This window comes from Acinonyx jubatus, chromosome C1 (assembly GCF_027475565.1).
Source record: "Acinonyx jubatus isolate Ajub_Pintada_27869175 chromosome C1, VMU_Ajub_asm_v1.0, whole genome shotgun sequence".
Lineage (NCBI taxonomy): Eukaryota > Metazoa > Chordata > Mammalia > Carnivora > Felidae > Acinonyx > Acinonyx jubatus.
This window is the reverse complement of record NC_069381.1, coordinates 199,840,930-199,859,955: the sequence shown is the minus strand read 5'-3', so window position 1 is coordinate 199,859,955 and position 19,026 is coordinate 199,840,930. Positions and strand designations below refer to the sequence as shown.

The following is a 19,026-nucleotide window of genomic DNA, read 5'->3' as shown; positions in this document are numbered from 1 at the left end:
AGAAGATCTGCCTTAATATTCTTTAATGGTAACAGAGTTTTATTTAATGAATATATCAACATGTATTTAATTGATATGCTACTAGTAGACTCTTAAGTTGTTTCCATTCTTTTGTTGTTATGCCTGGTGACTGTCCTTGTATTTACTTTTCCTATGTGTAAATGTATGAGTAAACTAGCAGTGGAATAGCTAAATCGAGGAATATTTGTAATTTTACTCTTGCTCACATAATGCCAAATTGTCTTCCAGAGAGATTACACAGCTTAACTCCTACTAGTCATGCAGGAGAACAGGAGGGTACAACATAGGATGTTCACACTAATGACTTAATAGTTCTCAAGGCTCTGCGGGATATGATGGAATATGTAGAGCTTTGGGTCACCGCTTCCTAGCCCATTTCTGCTTCCAGCCAACTCCCTTTATCCCTTCTTCCTTCATTCTTCCTAGTATCTAATGTAACTTTTTAATTTTTATTTTTATTTATTTTGAGAGAGAGACAGAGAGAGCAAGCAGGGGAAGGGCAAAGAGAGAGAGGGGGAGAGGGAGAGAGAATATCTCAAGCAGACTCTGCCCTGACAGAGCCTGCACTCCAACTCATGAACCCTGAGATCACGACCTGAGCTGAAATCAAGAGTCAGACGCTTAATTGACTGGGCCACCCAGTTGCCCCAATAATTGAATTTTTACGAGACTTGGTTTCTTCATCTCTAAAGGGGAGATGCCAGTCACAGCCTTACTATGGAATCGTGAAGAGTAAATCAAGAACATATGTAGTATTACTGAACTTTTAGCATTACAGCGGACCTGTGAGAGCAAATACTCTGACTCTGTAATTTTCCCTTGAAAAAGATAAGGACCTTGAAGGTGCTTGGGATTAAGCCATTTTCACATCTAGGTGCTCTCAGAACCAGAGCTGGAATCTAGATGTCATTCCCAGTCTGTTGCACTCTTCACTATATCCAAACCTGATAGAATTCATCTCGGGATTGATAACTGCCATTCTGCTCTCCTGCCTCTGACTTGTAAATATTTCAATGGGAAATATGAAGACATCGGGGGAAGTTATAAGTAGCTTTTCCTCTGGAAAAGATCGGCAGCTCCTGCCTCTATATCCACCACACTTCCTGACCTCCTTAACTGTTGTGAGCTCTTTGAGGGCAGAAGCCTCAAAGGGTCAGAATATGTATGAGGCACACAGTAGTTATTTGTTGAATTGACTTACTGAACTCCTTCTCTTCATATATTGTTGTCTGTAAATGAAGGGGTGGGGTGTTCCTGACCTCCTGAAGTACTTCAAGATTTTTCCTTGTAGTATCTGTGGATTTGCTCTGAAATCTGTTACTTCAGCCACATGCCTTGTCATATTTATCTATATTAGTGTTCATCTAACTTTGAAATGAGTTATACCCTGATAATCCGGAGTGGTGTAACCCAATCTTATGAAATTGTTGGAGAAATTGAAATATTTACTGATAAAAAGCTTAAATTTAAAAAAAAATTTTTTTTTGCTATGTAGACATTAGAGTCTGATAGATCATTTCAGGTGCTTGGTATGGTATTACCATATTTAATTAGAACATGGCATTGGTTAAAAACAGTTTCTCATTGTGTTTCATGTTGTTATATTTACTACCACTCAAAGAAATTGCTATTAAGGTGGATTCCCAGAGAGAGGCTGGTTACTACGTTAGGAGTTTCTGTTATTTATTTATTTATTTTTTAATTAATTAATTAAAATTTTTTAATTTAATTTTTTAAATGTTTATTTATTTTTGAGAGAGAGAAACAGAGACAGAACATGAGCAGAGGAGGGGCAGAGAGAGAGGGAGACACAGAATCTGAAGCAGGTTCCAGGCTCTGAGCTGTCAGCACAGAGCCCGACACGGGACTCAAACCCGGGAACCATGAGATCATGACCTGAGCCGAAGTCAGATACTTAACTGACTGAGCCACCCAGGCACCCCAGGAGTTTCTGTTATTTGAAGGCTGTTACCAGATGGACAGTGACACTGTTTGGTTACCAGTTGTAATTACTTTCACTTCAACCCCTGCAAACATTGACTTACTTTCATACAAGTATTCACCTATTTTTCCTCCTAATCTACCTTGAACAGGACCAAACCTAAGAAAATAATTCTTAGGAAAGAGGGTTGGGTCTAGAGCAGATTAATTTTCCCGAGGCAGAACTTCTGCCACATTTTGAACAGTACTTCCTGGAGGCTTAAGTTTATCCGAAGGACCTGACCTGAGAAACAGGACCAGGTTGGGATGTACTGTGTGATGGAAAGGAGTGACTGGTATTTACAGCTAGACTTGATTTCTGGCTTTCCACTCTGTGTCAGTACCCTGCACTTCTTGGGTCCTGGTGCTGGTACAAAAGCTGCTGCCACTAACCCTTGTTACCTATGCCCCCCCCCCCCATCTCTTCTCCTAATTTGTCCTTAGAGAAACGTGGGGGTTGGTGTACTATGGCCAGTGAGCCACCTCTGGCTTGCTGCCTATTTTTCAGAAGTTACATTGGAACCCCAGCACCCTGATGTAGTACATGTTGTCTGTGGGTGCATTCCTGCTACAATAGCAGAATTGACTATTGTGACAGGGACTGTAGGAGCCACAGAGCTGAAAATACTGACTACCTGGCTCATACAGAAAATGTTGCTGACCTCTGATCTAGGGCATTTCTTCTTAGTGCCTCCTTTAGCTCATCTGCTTGGGGGTAGGGAGAGGAACTCTGATAGCATGCACTAGCCACAGAGAGATGATTGATTTTAGCTTTTTTCTTTGGCTATGGCTTTCTCCTTTCTAAAGCTACTGAATACCTTGCGTAGGTGAATTAAATGATTTTCCTATATAGCTGTGTATTATCATGTGAGAATACCATCTTAGCTGCTCGGTGGCGTGGCTATGCTCACGTCCTTCTTATCTCTTGTTAAGAGCAAGGTGTGCTAGTCGGTTTATTCCTTCCCAGGCTGGCATCTTGGTGACTGGCTGGCTTCTGTTACTATGACCTGAGACTTTGGTGCATTTGTGGGAGCAAATTGAAACTCTGGGCTCATTCTGGGCTATTGGCAGCCCTGAAATGGCTTGTAATCAGTGTCTGGGTTTAATTTGAGACTGACCCAAGGCTCTCTACTCTCTGTTGGTTTTTGTCTTCTGTTATACGCCAGCTAGCTCACTCTGTTTAAGCCACACCTACTTTCCTGAAGGTTACTTGGGTTTCCGCTTTTGTCCCTCAGTCTCTGAGGACAATTGAGGCAACACCTTCCTCTTACCAACTCTGTCACATCCTTCTCTTTATTTTCTTCTTTTTTAAACAAATTTTAAGTTTATTTCTTTATTTTGAGAGAGAGAAAGAGAGAGAGACAAAAAGAGAGAGAGCATGAGTGGGGGAGGGACAGATAGGGAGAGAAAGAGAATCCTAAGCAGGCTCAGTGCTGTAAGCATGGAGCCCAATGTGGGGCTTGAACTCACAAACCATGAGGTCATGAACTAAGCTGAAATCAAGAGATGATGCTTAACTGACTGAGCCACCCAGGCACCCCACGTCCTTCTCTTTAAATTGCCACTCCAGGTTATCTGTCCCTGTGTTCTCCTCTATTCTTCCCATCCTTTTATCCGTGCTGCGAAGAAAACCCTTGAACTTCTTTCACATACCTATTTAATTATTTTATTACTGTATTTGTGTAGATGGATTGCTTGCCTATGAAACTGTAAGTCCCTGTGAAAACATTTATTTTTCAATATTTTTTCTAGTTCCTAATATAGTGTTAGGGAGTACTCTGTAAGTGTCTGTTGGCTGATGGACGTCTCTTTTATGAAAGGTCTCCCAGCATTTGATTCGTCCTCTCATGGGCATGAGCCTGGCCTTGCAGTGCCAAGGGAGGGAGCTAGCAACCTTGCTTCAAATGAAAGATCTAGAGATCCAGGACTACCAGGAGAGTGGGGCTGTGCTGAGCCGAGGTGAGAGGGTATTCTTTGGGGGTGTTGCGAGGGGAATGGTTTAGATGGTCAAAGGGCCTCAGAAAAGGGGAGAGTCGTTTGCATTAGAGATGGGTTTCCCTGGGGAGATGCTGACCAGATGCTGGGTGACACTTCTCTCTGCCTTGAGGACTTGCCTGGTGTCCAGTAGCCATAGAAGCTGTAACTGAGTCCAGCCATGGCCTAGGTTATGGCAAGGGGGGACTTTGGAAAAGGGCCAACAGCTCTATACAAAATTGTACGAGGGCGACACAGACTTGGGACCTTAGGAAGTGCTAGAGTTTCAGCTTCAGAATAAAAACTCAGTTTGACCTTTGTCTTCGTGGCAGGAAAAACTCCTAAGAGCACATGCTGCCACCGAACATGTCCTGTGTGGCTAATCACCCTTTCCTCCTGCTGTTTGCTCACACACTCTCATCCCTTCTCCTGCTGGACTCTGGGTGTTGCATGTTTATGCTCGTTCCCAAGAAATCTTGGGCTCTGTTTCTTTTCCTTCTCACAGTCAAGAAGCTCATCCTAAGACTAATATTTCTTTTCTGTATCCCTTCTTATTACAGATCGGCTGAAGACAGAGCCATTTGAAGAAAATTCCTTCTTGGAACAATTTATGGTAGAGGTAGTGTATGCAACAATAAGAACTTTCTTTTTCCTTGCGCAACTTTGCTTTATTTTCTCATGCGTTTTGGGTGTTAGCTCACTTGCATGGTTGGGAAGTCCTTTCTCTGAAAAAGGTGCCTAGAGAAAATCTGATAAAACTTGAGACGCATATTGGGGAAGATAGGGTGAAATAGGGGGCAAGAATATAAAAGGCGAAAGTGGGCTGGTTAACATTTGTAAAACATCTCTGTTAACGTAGGGATTTCATTTGGAATTCTCTAACCTTGGAAAGTTTGGTTGACCAGTTGATAAATTTTTGCTTGTTGAGATCAGATCGCAGGTCTGGATTATAGGGTGGGGGGCTAGTTATTATTACTTGTCCAGGCCCCTTCAACATCCCGCAGCAGAGGAAGGTGAAAAGCACAGGGCTACCATTTGGGAACTGTCTTGTGGGCACAGTAGGCTGTGGAAAATCACAGTGTTTATACAAGGGGACTGGCAAAGGAATGAATGGGGAGTAGATAATTGTGGCCTGTCAGAAGCTCCTGCCTAGGTTTCCCTTCTAAGGATTGAGCTTGGCCAAAAGAAACATCTATTAAATGCCAAATAGGGGGAGTATTAATAATAGTGACCTTTGATAATAACAGTCAATATTGATCTTCTCCTTCTCTAACTCTTTTGGGACTGGTTAGTTGTACAGTGAGTACCTTAGTATTATTGCCCTGTTTTCTAATTATATGTGTTACCTAAGTTGGTACTTTACTATGTAAGCAAATAATGCTATTATAATATTGCGTTCTGTATAGATTATTCATATTTTTGTCTTGTCATCTAGGCTAATTTGTAAACTCTTTGTGGACAGGGGCGGTGACTCATATTTCTTTTGAACATGAAATTAATGTTTTTCACAGGGCTAGGCCTAAAGCAGGTGTTCTTGACTTGGAACCTTCTGTTCTGCCTCTGTGCATTGGCCAAGCCAAGACGCCATGATGCTTGGGGTCTTAACACTAACAGCAAAAAATGCGAGTTGAGTGCTCAGTCCACCTACTGAAGCAATTTAACTCTGGAGAAGAAGGAAAGCATGTACTGTTGAGTCCTGAAGCAGAGGAGATTTCAAGTCTTTATGGGGAAAGAGAGACCATTACACTTGCCACAGAGAGATTTCCTAGGCCATTTTTCTGCCAGATAGCTTCCTCTGTCCATAAGTGTAGGTATTAAGGAGGTTAACACAGGCCAGGGGTGACATGCTAATTCCCTGCTTCAGCCCCTTAGTTAAACAATACAAAGCTTCGTCTTAGCCCAGCAGAGAGGTCCCTTCCTGATCTAGTGCCCACATACTTACCAACTTGATTTCTTAACATTTTTCTTTATGAACTTTATACTTCAGTGACAGACAATGACTTTGAATTGCCAAAGTGCCTTTCTTCAGCCTTTATGTCTTGGCATACATTGTTCCCTTAATCTATAATGCCCAACGCCCTGGCCTTATCTACCTTGTAAACTTCTATTAATCTTTGAAGTGTCAGCTTTGGCTTCTTTGGGAGACCTTTCCAGACTCTCCTTGTAAAGATAGTCCTTCTTCCCGCCACCATAGTACCTTGGTTCCTACCTCTGTTTTACCACTTACAGCTTTGTGATATTACCGTTTATATGTCTGCAAGACTATGCCTTTCTCCTCCATTGATCTGTGGACAGTTTGAGGACAAGGACTGTGTTGAATGCTTTTCTGTATCCCCAGCACTGAACAGAGTGCCTAGGAGTCGTAGGTTCTCACTAAGTTTGTGGATGAAGATGTTGGTAAATCCGTGCTAGGGGAATTTCATGAAAAGTGTGGCGGTGTGGCCTGTGCATACAGTGCTGCTTGTGAGACCTATATTTGGGGTATTCAGTTATTCTCTTGGTTTATTTTGCAGCTTCGGATAAATCAGTACTCAGAGCCTCCATTTACTCATTTGTAAAATTGGAAGCTCCTCTCTTCCATGCTTTGGTGTGGGGGCAATCCTGCAGAATCGAATGAGAAAGCATGGAGAGTCCTGGTGCCAACCCAGGAAGAATATTGGTGTTTTGGAACCAATTACTTCAGGAATACTGGTCTTCTAAGTACTGGGTGGATCACACCCAAACCACATAGACTTACGGAATTTTATATATCTGCAAAGGAGCTGAGAGACAAGTGGCTGTAGCTTTCCATTTCATATATTAAGAAATTGGGCCCCAGAGAGGTTAAATGACTTGCCTAAGGTCATGTAGCTGTAGCTGTATGTTTAGGACTGCCTATATTTCTTATCTGGGATCATCCGTATTTTGTTTTGCCACGCTAACTGGCTGTATACACCAATTAGAGGAGAGTTAAGGGCTAGGACAATGTGGAATTCTTGTGACCTCTGGGATCACTGCAGTGTCCTCTGGGATCACTGAATGTCCTGCATAGCCGCTAGAACCCGTTTCCTAACGGGACTGCAGAATTTCTTAGGGCCACTGTACCTTTTCAGTTACTCTTCTTGCCTGGGGTCCTACAAACAGGACACAGAAGGGTCATGGGGTCACCCAAGACAGCTGAAAGGATGTGCCATCAAAATAAGCAACATAGGAAGATAAACAAACCGGGGACAGAGAGCTCGGGATGAAGGTAGAGGGGGGCCACGGCTGATGTCAGAGGGCCATGCGGTCAGTGCCTAGGGTCTGTTTTTCCTAGTTCTAGGCTAGAGGCCGTAGAGATAGAGCACAGAGGGCAGTAGGGCAGGGAAGTTTCTAGGAGACTAAGGCCAGGAAAAATATTTAAGGGTTGAACAGGGGTTACATCTTCATATTTAGTTCTTTTGTTTTTCCTCTCCTGCCAAGAGCCTTCGATTTCGCATTTCCAGGGAGCCCCAGGGGGCCAACTGATGGTGGCCTGATCTAGGGGGAGTACTGGCAGTGTTCCTCAAGTTGGCTGGATGGAGTGGCTGCTGGTATGATCTTCATAGAGGGAAGATCCCCATAAAGAGCATTTCCTAGGACTGGGAGATGGTGCTGGGAGGCACCATCAGGAATGGAAGATGAGTCCAGGAATGGGGGACTATTACCACATGGCAGTAGGAACTGTGTTAAAGAAGTTTAGGAGGATGGGGCTGGCATGGCCCTCTCTCACTCTAGTCCACTGGAGGGAGTTCCTTCCCCTGGCCCTGTCCATGCCTCCCTCTCTCCATCTGGTTGCCATCAGGCTGTGCGGCTGCTGGCGGGCTCTTTATTTATTTATCCCAGTGTAATGGGGTGAGGAGGGAGCTGGCCTGAGGCTGGCATTCCGAGGCCGTGCCACTGAGCCACAGGCGGTTTGCATGGGTGTGTGAGTCACTGGGGCTGCATGCTGCTCAAACCAGACGCGGCCAGGCTCAGGGACAGCAGGCAGCCCAAAATAGAGCCCCGCCCTCTGCAGCTGGCAACCCCTGGCGGGGAATCAGCCCTTAACACCAAAACCTGAGCGGTTGCGTGAAGTTGGCTTCCTTAGGGAGGGGGCCTTAACGGATTCTCTCCTTCCCTATCTTCAGAGGAGAGTATTCAGCATAGCCAGTCATTCCCGTTGCTGCAGGCTGCATGCCTTGTAAGATTTAAATTAATCTGTTCGGTATAGTGCCTTCACCAATGTCTATTATGTGGTTATAGTTATGTACCTATAGGTAGCATTGATTTGACTCAGCGTCCTAAATGTAGCCTTGTGTCCTGTCTAGTTTTAAGTTACTGTGTTCATTCTCTGTCTGGTTGAAGCCCGATGCTAGAGCAGATGCGTCAAGTTGTGAAGATACTCACTGCTGCTCTTAGAAAGCTAGAGGTTATATCAGTGATCCCTGGGGAAGATGATCTTTTAACCTGGAATCTGCTGTCCTGTTGAGTTCATTCACAGATAGCCTCTGCTTGGTTTCCTTGGCCAGTGTTCCATTCTTTACCTGCCCCTTAAATGTTAGTGTTACTCAAGATCCTGTCCTTATCCACTCACCCTTCCCTCTCTGGGGCATCTCATCCAGACCCCAGTTTCAACTGTCGCAAGTACACCAGTGAGTGCCAATCTTATGTCTCTACTATGCTGCAGCCCATATTTTTTTCTGCACATTTGACATGTCCACCTGGATGCCCCAAATGCAATGCCCTAAACTTGTCCAAAAGAAACCATCTACTCCCCTAAATCCATTTCTCTTCCTATATTCCTTATCTTGGGGAATCGTACCAGTATCCGTTCAGCTTTCTAAGCTAGAAACTTGACAGTTACCCATTTTTCTCTTTGTCCTTACTTTCAAAGCCTAACTTGTCAACTCTCTTTTGAATCTGCTCTTCTCTATTCCGGCGTTCATTGCCTTAGATTAGCACCCCCACCCCCGTCCCCCTTTTATTGGTTTGACCTTCCAGTAGCGTCCTAGCTTGTCACTCAGTCAGTCCTTATTCCCCTCCAGTTGAATTTGCGTTCTGTCAGAGTGGTCTCTTTGAAACAGAAACAGAAAACCAGATTGCTTAGAGTCATTTAGGGGTTCCCAGTTGCCTACAGGATAAAGTTCAAACTCCTTGCATGGCACACAAGGTCATTCACACAAGGTCATGGCATATGATTTGGTCCTCTTGACCTCTGCAGTCTGATCCTCTGTCACTCTCCCACACTGAAGTCTTTATTTTATTTTTTTTATTTAGAAAATTTTAGAAATATTTATTTAGTTTTGGAAGAGTGCAAGCAGGGGAGGGGCAGAGAAAGGGGGACAGGATCCAAAGCGGGCTCTGCACTGACAAGCTGACAGCAGCCAGCCCAATGTGGGGCTTGAACTTACGAACAGTGAGATCATGACCTGAGCCGAAGCCGAAGTCAGACACTCAATGGACGAAGCCACTCAGGGGCCCCTACCACACTGAAGTCTTAATGCCCATACATCTCTTGACCAACTTGCCTGGTATTCTTTTCTGTCTCGTCCTCGTGGCAGATTCCTATTTAGCTTTCCTGACTCTGCACAGACATCATCTCTTTTGTGTTTTCCATGACAGTTTTTCCTTTCCGCAGTCTGCTCTCCTTTCAGGCACAGGGACACTATCCTGCTATTCCCACAGCCTCTTGTACATATCTCTGCCATGGCATTTGGCATAAGGGAGGATATGGAAATGAAAAAGAAGGATGGGGGGGCAGGGAAAATTGAGTTCGCTGATCTTTTCTCATTTAGGCTTTTCCTTTACAATGCTTGTTAATCCTGCAGCACCTGGGTGGCTCAGTTGGTTGCGTGTCCAACTTTGGCTCAGGTCATAATCTCGTGGTTCATGGGGATGAGCCCCACGTCAGGCTCTGTGCTGACAGCTCAGAGCCTGGAGCCTTCGCATTCTGTGTCTCCCTCTCTCTCTGCCCCTCCCCCAATTACGCATTCTCTCTCTCTCTCTCTCTCTTTCTCAAAACTAAATAGACATTAAAAAATTTAAATATAATGCTGGTTAATTCCTTCTCAAGATTTTCTTCACATGGCTTCCGTAGTATGATACTATCCTGTCTTTCATCCTACTTCATTGGTTGCTCCATCTCCAAACCGCTTGCTGGTTCTTCTCCCTTATTACCTCTTCATGTTGGAGTGCCCAGCATTCAGTCCTTGGTGCTCTTATATTTTTTCACTCACTCCTTTAGTGATCTCATGTAGTCTGTGGCTTTGACCACCTTGTTGATGAATCCCGAATTTAATTTTTATTCTTAGACTTTCCCCCCAGACTCTGGGCTGCCTGCTCAACATATCCGCGTGGAAGTCCGCCAGAGTGTCAAACTCAATGTGTCCAAAACTGAACTCCTAATCTTACCCCCAAATTTGCTTTTCCAACAGCCTCCTCACATCTTAGTTGATGGAAACATCATTCTTTCACTTGCTAGGGCCATAAACTTTGGAGTCATCCTTGACTTCTTTCTCTCACATCCTGCCTCTAGTCCATCAGGATCTCCTGTTGGCTCTTCCTTCAAAACACATGCGTACTTTCACCTCTGCTGCTACCCTTCTGGTCTGAGCCATGTTTGTCTCTTTCTTGCATTATTGCAGTAACCTCCTTACTGGTATCCCTGCTTCTACCTATGCCTCCTTCTGGCCCATTACCAACAAAGCGATCTTATTAAAACACAGATCACATCATGATACTCCCCTGCTCAAAGTCCTTCATATTGGTTTCACATTACACTTATAGAGCAAAATCCTACATGATCTGGACCTTGTTACCTTTCTTTTTTTTTTTAATGTTTATTTATTTTTGAGAGAGAGAGAGACAGAGCATAAGCAAGGGAGGGGCAGAGAGAGGAGACACAGAATTGGAAGCAGGCTCCAGGCTCTGAGCTGTCAGCACAGAGCCCGACGTAGGGCTCGAACTCACGAACCACAAGATCATGACCTGAGCCAAAGTTGGATGCTTAACCGACTGAGCCACCCAGGTGCCCCATGGACTTTGCTTGTTACCTTTCTGACCTCATCTCCTACCACTTTCTCCTTCTTTTACTCCACTGCATCCACACTGGCCTTGTGCTGTTTTTCTAACTCTCTCTGACTACCACCTGCTTTTAGTCCTCTTTGCAGCCTGTTTCCTCTGCCTGGAATGCTCTTTCTTCAGATATTTGTGTGGCCAACTCCCTCACTTCCTTTTTGTCTATATTAATTATCTACTGGGGCACCTGGGTGGCCCAGTTGGTTAGGCGACCGACTTCGGCTCAGGTCATGATCTCACGGTTCATGGGTTCGAGCCCTGCGTTGGGCTCTGTGTTGACGGCTCAGAGCCTGGAGCCTGCTTCAGATTCTGTGTCTCCCTTTCTCGCTGCCCCTCCTCCGCTTGTACTCTGTCTCTCTCTGTCTCTCAAAAATAAATAAATGTAAAAAAAAAATTCAGTTATCTACTTCTTTATAACACATTACTCCAAAATGTCATAGTTTAAAACAACAAACAGTGTTGAGGGTCAGGGATTTGGAAGCAGCTTAAGCTGAGTGATTTCTGGCTCAGGGTCTCCCATGAAGTGGCAGTCAAGGTGTTGGCTGGGAATGCCATTATCATAAGGGGCTGGAGATTTCACTTCCAAGCTCTCTCATGTGGCTGTTGGCAGGAGGTGCCATTGCCTTGTCATATGGCCTCTCCATAGGGCTGCTCACATTACATGGTCCTGGCTTCCTCCAGAGCAAGTGATCCAAGAGACAGACTAAGACCAAAATGGAAGCTGCAGTCTTTTTACAACCTAATCTCAGAAGTGACAGCCCATCACTATCTTACTGTAATCCCTTCATTAGAAGTGAGTCACTAAGTTCAGGCCACACTCAATGGGAGGGTAATTAAGTTACACCTCTTAAGGGGAGGTGTCTCAAAAATATAATACATGGTTTTGTTCAAATGTCACCTTCACGATGGAGTTTACCCTGAGTATCCTATTTAAAATTGCAAGCCACATCCTTGCCCCTCTGTACATGGCACTCCCATTTCATTTTTACCAAGCTCTACTTTTAATTTTTTCCATAGCACTCACTTTCAACATATTATAAAATTTCCTTATTTCATTATATTCATCATTTATGGTGTCTTCCCCCTGTTAGAATGTGTAAGCTCAGCAAAGACAAGTATATATGTTTTGTGCACTGGTTTATCCAAAGTGCATAGAACAGTGCCTCTACACACAGTAGGCATGAAATAAATATTTGTTGAATGGTTGAATGAATCTTATCTTCCCACTCCTCTTTATTTTCCCTACCTTATGAATAGGCCGTGAAATGATCACCTGTTGGTAGCCCGAGATCTAGATAGCCCTACTATAAATAGATGAGGAGCCTAAGGAAGGAATTGCTGTCTGATTGCCATTCTCTCACCTGCCTGTTTATTGGGAGATAGTCCCAACTTTGGGATGAACTATCAACCTTGAATCTTTTCTTACTGAGTGACCCCAGAACCTCTTTTTTAGACCAGTTAAGAAATTAAATATCACAAAACCCAAAAGAATAAGAACCTACCAAAATCCTGGAAAGAACATTAGTCATACAGCCAAAAGTAAGTTCTTAAGTTTCCTCTTTCCTCAAATTTTCCTCTCTCTGGGCTCTCCCTCCGCAGTTAGAAGGGCTGCCCTGCTACCATATGCCTGGTATTCAGTATGTAGAGGAAGGCAGAGGACCCAGTATGCCTTCATGGGCATCGTAAAGAAGGATAAGTCTAGATGCAGGCGACTGTCCTCCCTACCAGCATGCATGTCAGTTCTCTGATTGAGAGAACCCTGTGGTTAATTCATTCTCCCAGTATTCTCCGTGATGTATATGCACCGTGCCAGGTACTGTGAGCAGACAGGGTATGAGAATATTATCGTCAAAGAGCTTTTGCTGTGCTTAATGAATGGTGATAGGGGCCACGGTAGTGGAGTGATCGAAGAAGCTTCCTGCAAAAGGCAGGACTTGATCTGGACTTCCATGTTTGTTTTCGGTTTCGGTTTTGCTAGGGAACTCAGTGGAAGACATTTTAGCTGGGAAGCACATGGGTGAAGGCTGTAAAATAATGAGTGGGAGAGGATTAGTAGAAAAAAAGGTTAACAAGATAATAACCTCAGGCTAGGTTGTTGGGGGGCCTTAAATGCTGCTCTGGAAGATTGGTACTTCATTCTGAAGGTAAATGTGTTTCAGCTTTTTTTTTTTTTTTTTTTTTCTGCCGGCATTCCATTTATTTGCCGGTTTGTGTTCAGTTATTAACATCTATCATTACAGGCAGTGATTCTCAAACCGGCACATCTCCTAGGAAGGAGATGAGCACTTCCTTCTTGTAGTTACTCACTTCTGTCGTAGATAGTGGGAAGCTGTGGAAAGTTTTGGCTGGAGAATTGACATAGGAAAGTGATCTTTGGGAAGATTAGTCTGTCCGTGGTATGCCTATGTGAGCTCAAGAATAGTGGTACTGTTGACAGACTAGGAAAATCATGGGTGGGGCTCAATTAAATCTAATCTTGGGCATACAAAGGAATGGTTTTCCTTATTTAAAACACAAATCCACCAGTATTTGAGCTCTGGAATGAAAATCTCCAGAGAGGAAGGAATGGCTGCATATGTTTCTCAGCTACATTTCTTCGGAATTTTGCCTCCTCTGGGGTTTTCCCAATGTGGTTCCTGTAGTCACTCTTGAGCCCTGCTGCCACCGGCCACCCCCTCTTTTCTTTTGGGCCCAAGGATGTATTAAAAGGCCTGTTTCTTTATTTTCCTTTTACAAAGCATTACAGGGGTTGATACTTTCCAAAGAAAATTTATCAAAAACCTGAGGGAAAGCAAAAAGGAAATCAACATAACAAATACAAGTGGAATAAAATCACTCATTTCCAAGAGAAGATTTCTGATTGTGGCAATCCTAATAGTGAAGGACTTCATCAGCCTCTAAATTCTCATATCCAAAAGCCTTGAAATCAAGTGTTACTAACTCAGATGACTACAGGGGACCGGCGTGCAACATAAATATGCGTATCAGGCTGGATAGAAGACAACAGAGATTTGTAGGGGTCTGTGGAAAACTGAATTGCGCATGCCTCCTGTGTCTAGACCCAGATAGGCTAGCACAGTTGAACAGACACTGCTCTGGGGGATTGTGTATCGTACTTCATTCAGAGGAAGTTACCAACTCTTCTAAAATGAAAACTGTTTTTGTTTGTTTGTTTGTTTAGCTCCACTGAATCCACCATTAGTCTCTTACTTGGTTTCATTCTTATTTCCAGTCTGAGAAATCCACTTAGTTGAGAATTGAGTTGTGAGGCAGTGATGATGGATATCTTATTTCTGGCAAACATCTAGCCTTCTTAGGCCTAAACTCTAAGCTTCTCATACCTCTGGGACATTTGGCAATGATTCACACAGTTGAGTCTCTCTCCTCTTTCCCCAGTAGAGGAAAGGTTTCATCAAAGTCCATTCATTACATTATGGCCATTAAACAGTGCTTTAGTGTATAAAAAATGATGACTTATATATGATCAGAGTTAATGAAAAAATATAAAATGAAAGTCTTTTTCACATACGTGTTGGATTTAAATTGATTGTAGGACCTGTAAGTGGTAATGCTCAGGAAAGCACTGACAAAGTGGGTTTGAAGCTTAGGTTGAAAAGACCTATAGAAATAGATCTGGGAGTCTGCTGCAGAGGAGAGATACCTGAAGTCATGAGAGTGGATGCCTGTTTTGCTGGGAAGAGCATGAAGAAAAGAACAAAAGTCCAATGATTGAGATTTGGAGAAGAGTCATAGTTGGAAGGAGTAGTAGGAGCCAGTGAAGGAAGTGTGAGCAGATAGGAGGAGAATCTGAACACAGTAGTTAATTAACCCAGAAAGGGGAACAGACAGTTATCAAGTACATACGTACATGTGCCAAACACAGTGCCAGGTGGTTTATCTAACTTACAATCCTTAAACAAACCTATGAGGTTGGTGATATTATTTTCATTTGAAAGATAAAGAAGCAGAGGCTCAAGGGCTAAGGAATTTGTTTCAAGTCAACTCACCTGATTTTCTCATATTTGTCTTTACTCAAATCCCGTGCTCTTCTCGTCACCCCAGAGGGTGATCCAGAGCGCCGTCTGCGGGAGAGAGACCAAAGTGAATGAGTGCCTGCCTGCCTGCCTGCCTGCCCGCCAGAGGAAAGTCCATTAGGCAATTTGTGATCTTGGGCAATATCAGCAGATTGCAGGCAGCTAAAGAAGGATCAGTTGATAAGACAATGGACACAATGGGTATAGAACTCTCATTATTTCATTTCACAATGAAAAGGAATTGAGAGCTGGCTGCTGAGTTAGCTGTGGCTTAGCAGAACCCCTTCTGAAGGTGAGAAGATGCACGTGTGTTTGAAAGCAAAGGAGGAGCCACTGGAACAGCAGCAACGTAAGCTGATAAAAGGAAAATGATAGAGGGAAGCAAGGACCTGTGGAGTTGAGCAGAGTGGGAGAATTAGTCCTTCCTCTGAGATTTGCGGATGGCCTGAAGGCGCAGGTGATGTTTTGAGCAGATGACTTGATCTCGGCCTATTTCCATCCTCTTTCCCCAGGAGATGTTGCCTGTTCATTCAGGAATTTTAAATTCCTTCCCAAGGACTTTTAGCATCAGATGGTTCCATGACTTTTCTGTTAATGACCAAAATAGTGAAACAGACAGCAGTGAAAGTATCAGCTGTATTCTTTCCCTCTTCTGAACTCCTGTGTCACTTTGTGTCTTTTCTGTGTCACTTATCACCGTAGTGCCTTGTATATAGGAGGCACACAGTGATGAGTGGTTATAGCTTAAAGGCCGTGGCATTGGAAGATCCTCTCACGTGGGTAAATGTTGTCTCCGGTTATAGAAATGTGGAGGAAAAACAAAAGAATCAAATGACTTACCTTTAAGCTTTCCTGATGTGTTGGCTTCCTAAGTTTAATTTTTTTTTAATGTTTTTTTTTGTTTCTGAGAGAGAGAGAGAGAGAGAGAGATAGCACACGAGCAGGGGAGGGGCAGAGAGAGAGGGAGACACAGAAGGCTCCAGGCTCTGAGCTGTCACTACACGCTGCTTGGACCCATGAACCATAAGATCGTGACCTGAGCCGAAGTCGGATGCTTAACCGATTGAGCCACCCAGGCACCCCGGCTTCCTACCTTTAGCCTTATGCTAAAGTGTTCTCTTATTATAGCCTTACTCATAGGTGATATTTCTTTTGGATAGTGAGCCACATTGAAAAGTGAGAGACTGAGTCCTGTAGGTTAGCAGTTGAGCAGTCCAGTGTGTAGGGAGCAAGATGTTAGGATTCATGGGTATCCTTGCTTTCTCCCGTAAAGGAATTGTCAAGGGAGAGATTGCCATTAAAAATCTCAAGAAACAGTTTTTTCATTTTGTATGGGAAATCTTTAGTCTATTTTTTAAAATTTTATTTGAGAGAGTGTGTGTGTGAGTGGGGCAGAGGGAAAGAGAGAGAACCTCAAGTAGGCTCCACACTCAGTGCAGAGCCCAGTGAGGGGTTCGATCCCATGACCCCGGGATCATGACCTGAGCTGAAATCAAGAGTCAGACACTCAACCAGCTGAGCGACTCAGGTGCCCCTAGTCTATTTGTTTTTATATTTAGAGGTTTAAACTCTATGTAGATGGTACATTTTAAGCACCATTGGAAATATGAAACATTGTGGAATCATGCAGAAAAGTGAAAACGTGGTTTCTGCCCTTGAAAGGTGGACTTTTGAGGGAGATCAGACCACTGGAATTTGCATATATACAAAGGATATTCTAAATACTTAAAATATATGTCACCTCAGAGAGAGAAGAAACAGATTCATTTGCATAGCAAACTAGTTTGGAAGAGGTATTTCCGGAGAGGTAAATCTTTTATTTATTTATTTATTTATTTATTTATTTATTTATTTATTTATTTATTTATTTATTTTTCAATATATGAAATTTATTGTGGGGCGCCTGGGTGGCTCAGTCGGTTAAGCGTCCGACTTCAGCTCAGGTCACGATCTCGCGGTCCATGAGTTTGAGCCCCGCGTCGGGCTCTGGGCTGATGGCTCAGAGCCTGGAGCCTGCTTCCAATTCTGTGTCTCCCTCTCTCTCTGCCCCTCCCCCGTTCATGCTGTGTCTCTCTCTGTCTCAAAAATAAATAAAAAACATTAAAAAAAAATTTAAAGAGAAAACCTCTTAAAAAAAAAAAAAGAAATTTATTGTCAAATTGGTTTGCATACAACACCCAGTGCTCATCCCAAAAGGTGCCCTCCTCAATACCCCTCACCCACCCTCCCTTCCCTCCCACCCCCCATCAACCCTCAGTTTGTTCTCATTTTTTAAGTCTCTTATGCTTTGGCTCTCTCCCACTCTAACCTCTTTCGGAGAGGTAAATCTTGAGCTAAGAGAATGTAGGGATTTCGTGCGGTGAATGTCTACTGAAGGAAAGACACAACTAGGTATTTTATTCAGTTACACAATCTGAGAGGCTCTCCCTAGGTGTGGTGGTTTGAGGGAATCCTTCAAAAACACTTTGGCTTCTGTTACTCTTATCCTTGAAGCTTGAGCACCTCTGAAACTGTACACTGTCCTCTTAGGATCTTTTACTCCACAGAACCCCTTCCAATTTGGTGTGAGTGAAGCTAGGAATGGGGAGGATCTTTGAGATATGAAATGGGTGAGATTAGCTATCTACAGAAATGATTTACCCTACTGTTTGTAAATATATTGCCTATGAGACTAGGTTACAAGTCTCAGCAAGGGCGCAGGCTAGTAACTTAACAAAGGAAATCATGGCGTTTCTAGTATGTGCAGAGAAGATTAGAGCCATAGAATTTGAGGGGCTGGAAGGGTCTTTATCGATTTAAGAATATATCAAATCTCTTTGTTTTACTTTTGGGGAAATTAGGGCCTGCAAAGATAAAAGTACTTTATCTTTACCCCTGTAGACCAACTTTACCCCTGTAGACCAACAGGGGTAGGTTTTGGCACCAGGATCCATGGCTCTGAACTTCAGGTCCGGTATTATTCCATCATATTCTGTTGCCTTGCCACGTGTTACACAGCGACACTTGGAACTTTATGTGGGCAGTAGGCAGGACTGAGACCCATTTGTGAGCATTATGGAGACCTAGCCTACGTAAGAGATGGGAAAGTGGTCCGTGGCTGGAGTGCTCTGCCTGAGTACTCCTCTCTTCCTCCACATCTTTCTTGTAACCCTTGGTCTTGCACACCTCTGGGCTCTCATAAGCAATTAGAGAAAAACTTATATAATTTATTCATGAGGTCCGAGAAGATGTTCTAGCAGAGGAGCAGAGTTGTATAGAATTTGAAAAAAGAGAAACTAAGGAGTAACAATTTATTAATTTATCTACCACAGTGCCAAAGCAGTGAAATAGAATGGGGACAAATGTCTAGTTTTTTTCCACAGTGTATATGAAGTCTCCCATAAAGTCATTTGCTGTCTTCTGCCTTTTTTTCTGTGTTTGACAAATAGCACTCAGTGTTTATTTGGCTTCCCAGGAAAAATCAGCTGAAGATAGTTCAGTCACTGGAATGGTATAGCCCCCACCTTATAAACTAATACACTGGCATTTTAATTTCTAAAGTAGTGTTCTGTGATTTTAGTTAGCACTTGTCAGTCCTCTGGAATCTGATTATCCCTAAATGAACTAATGAAAACCAAGCTGGGGACTCTGGACTTTTGGTGACCCCTACAAAGTATAGACTTCCCATGAGATGCTGCTTCAACAGCTTCTCAGGGTCTCTCCATCTGTATACCTCCCCTAACATTTCTTACTGCAAACGCTGAATCCTGGGGCTCCTCTAACCATCTTAGAGGATCGCGCTGGGTTTAAAAGCACCCAGCTAAGTCCTCAGGTAGTGCTTATTGGACGCTGACCCTCTTGGTCATTGCAGTAGGTGGGCCCGGCCATGCCGCCCCTTTCATCAAACCCAGCGTGTACTTCCAGAAAACGTGCCATCCATTTTGGGGCTTTGCCCAGCTAGAGAAGCCCTTTGGGTGGTGAG

General features: G+C 43.6%; 1 protein-coding gene across 5 annotated transcripts in view; it reads left to right on the top strand.

Moving 5' to 3' along the window:
* NHEJ1 (non-homologous end joining factor 1) overlaps window positions 1-19,026 on the top strand; it is an 81,399-nt gene that overhangs the window by 6,691 nt on the left and 55,682 nt on the right. For all 5 annotated transcript variants that reach the window (XR_008295577.1, XM_015066657.3, XM_053215816.1 and 2 more), the window contains exons 4-5: window positions 3,822-3,960; window positions 4,536-4,594. Coding sequence is in view for 4 of the 5 variants with exons in the window: in XM_015066657.3 (XP_014922143.2) it covers window positions 3,822-3,960; window positions 4,536-4,594 (198 nt within the window). In the remaining variant the exon portion in view is untranslated. The remainder of the gene's footprint in view (window positions 1-3,821; window positions 3,961-4,535; window positions 4,595-19,026) is intronic.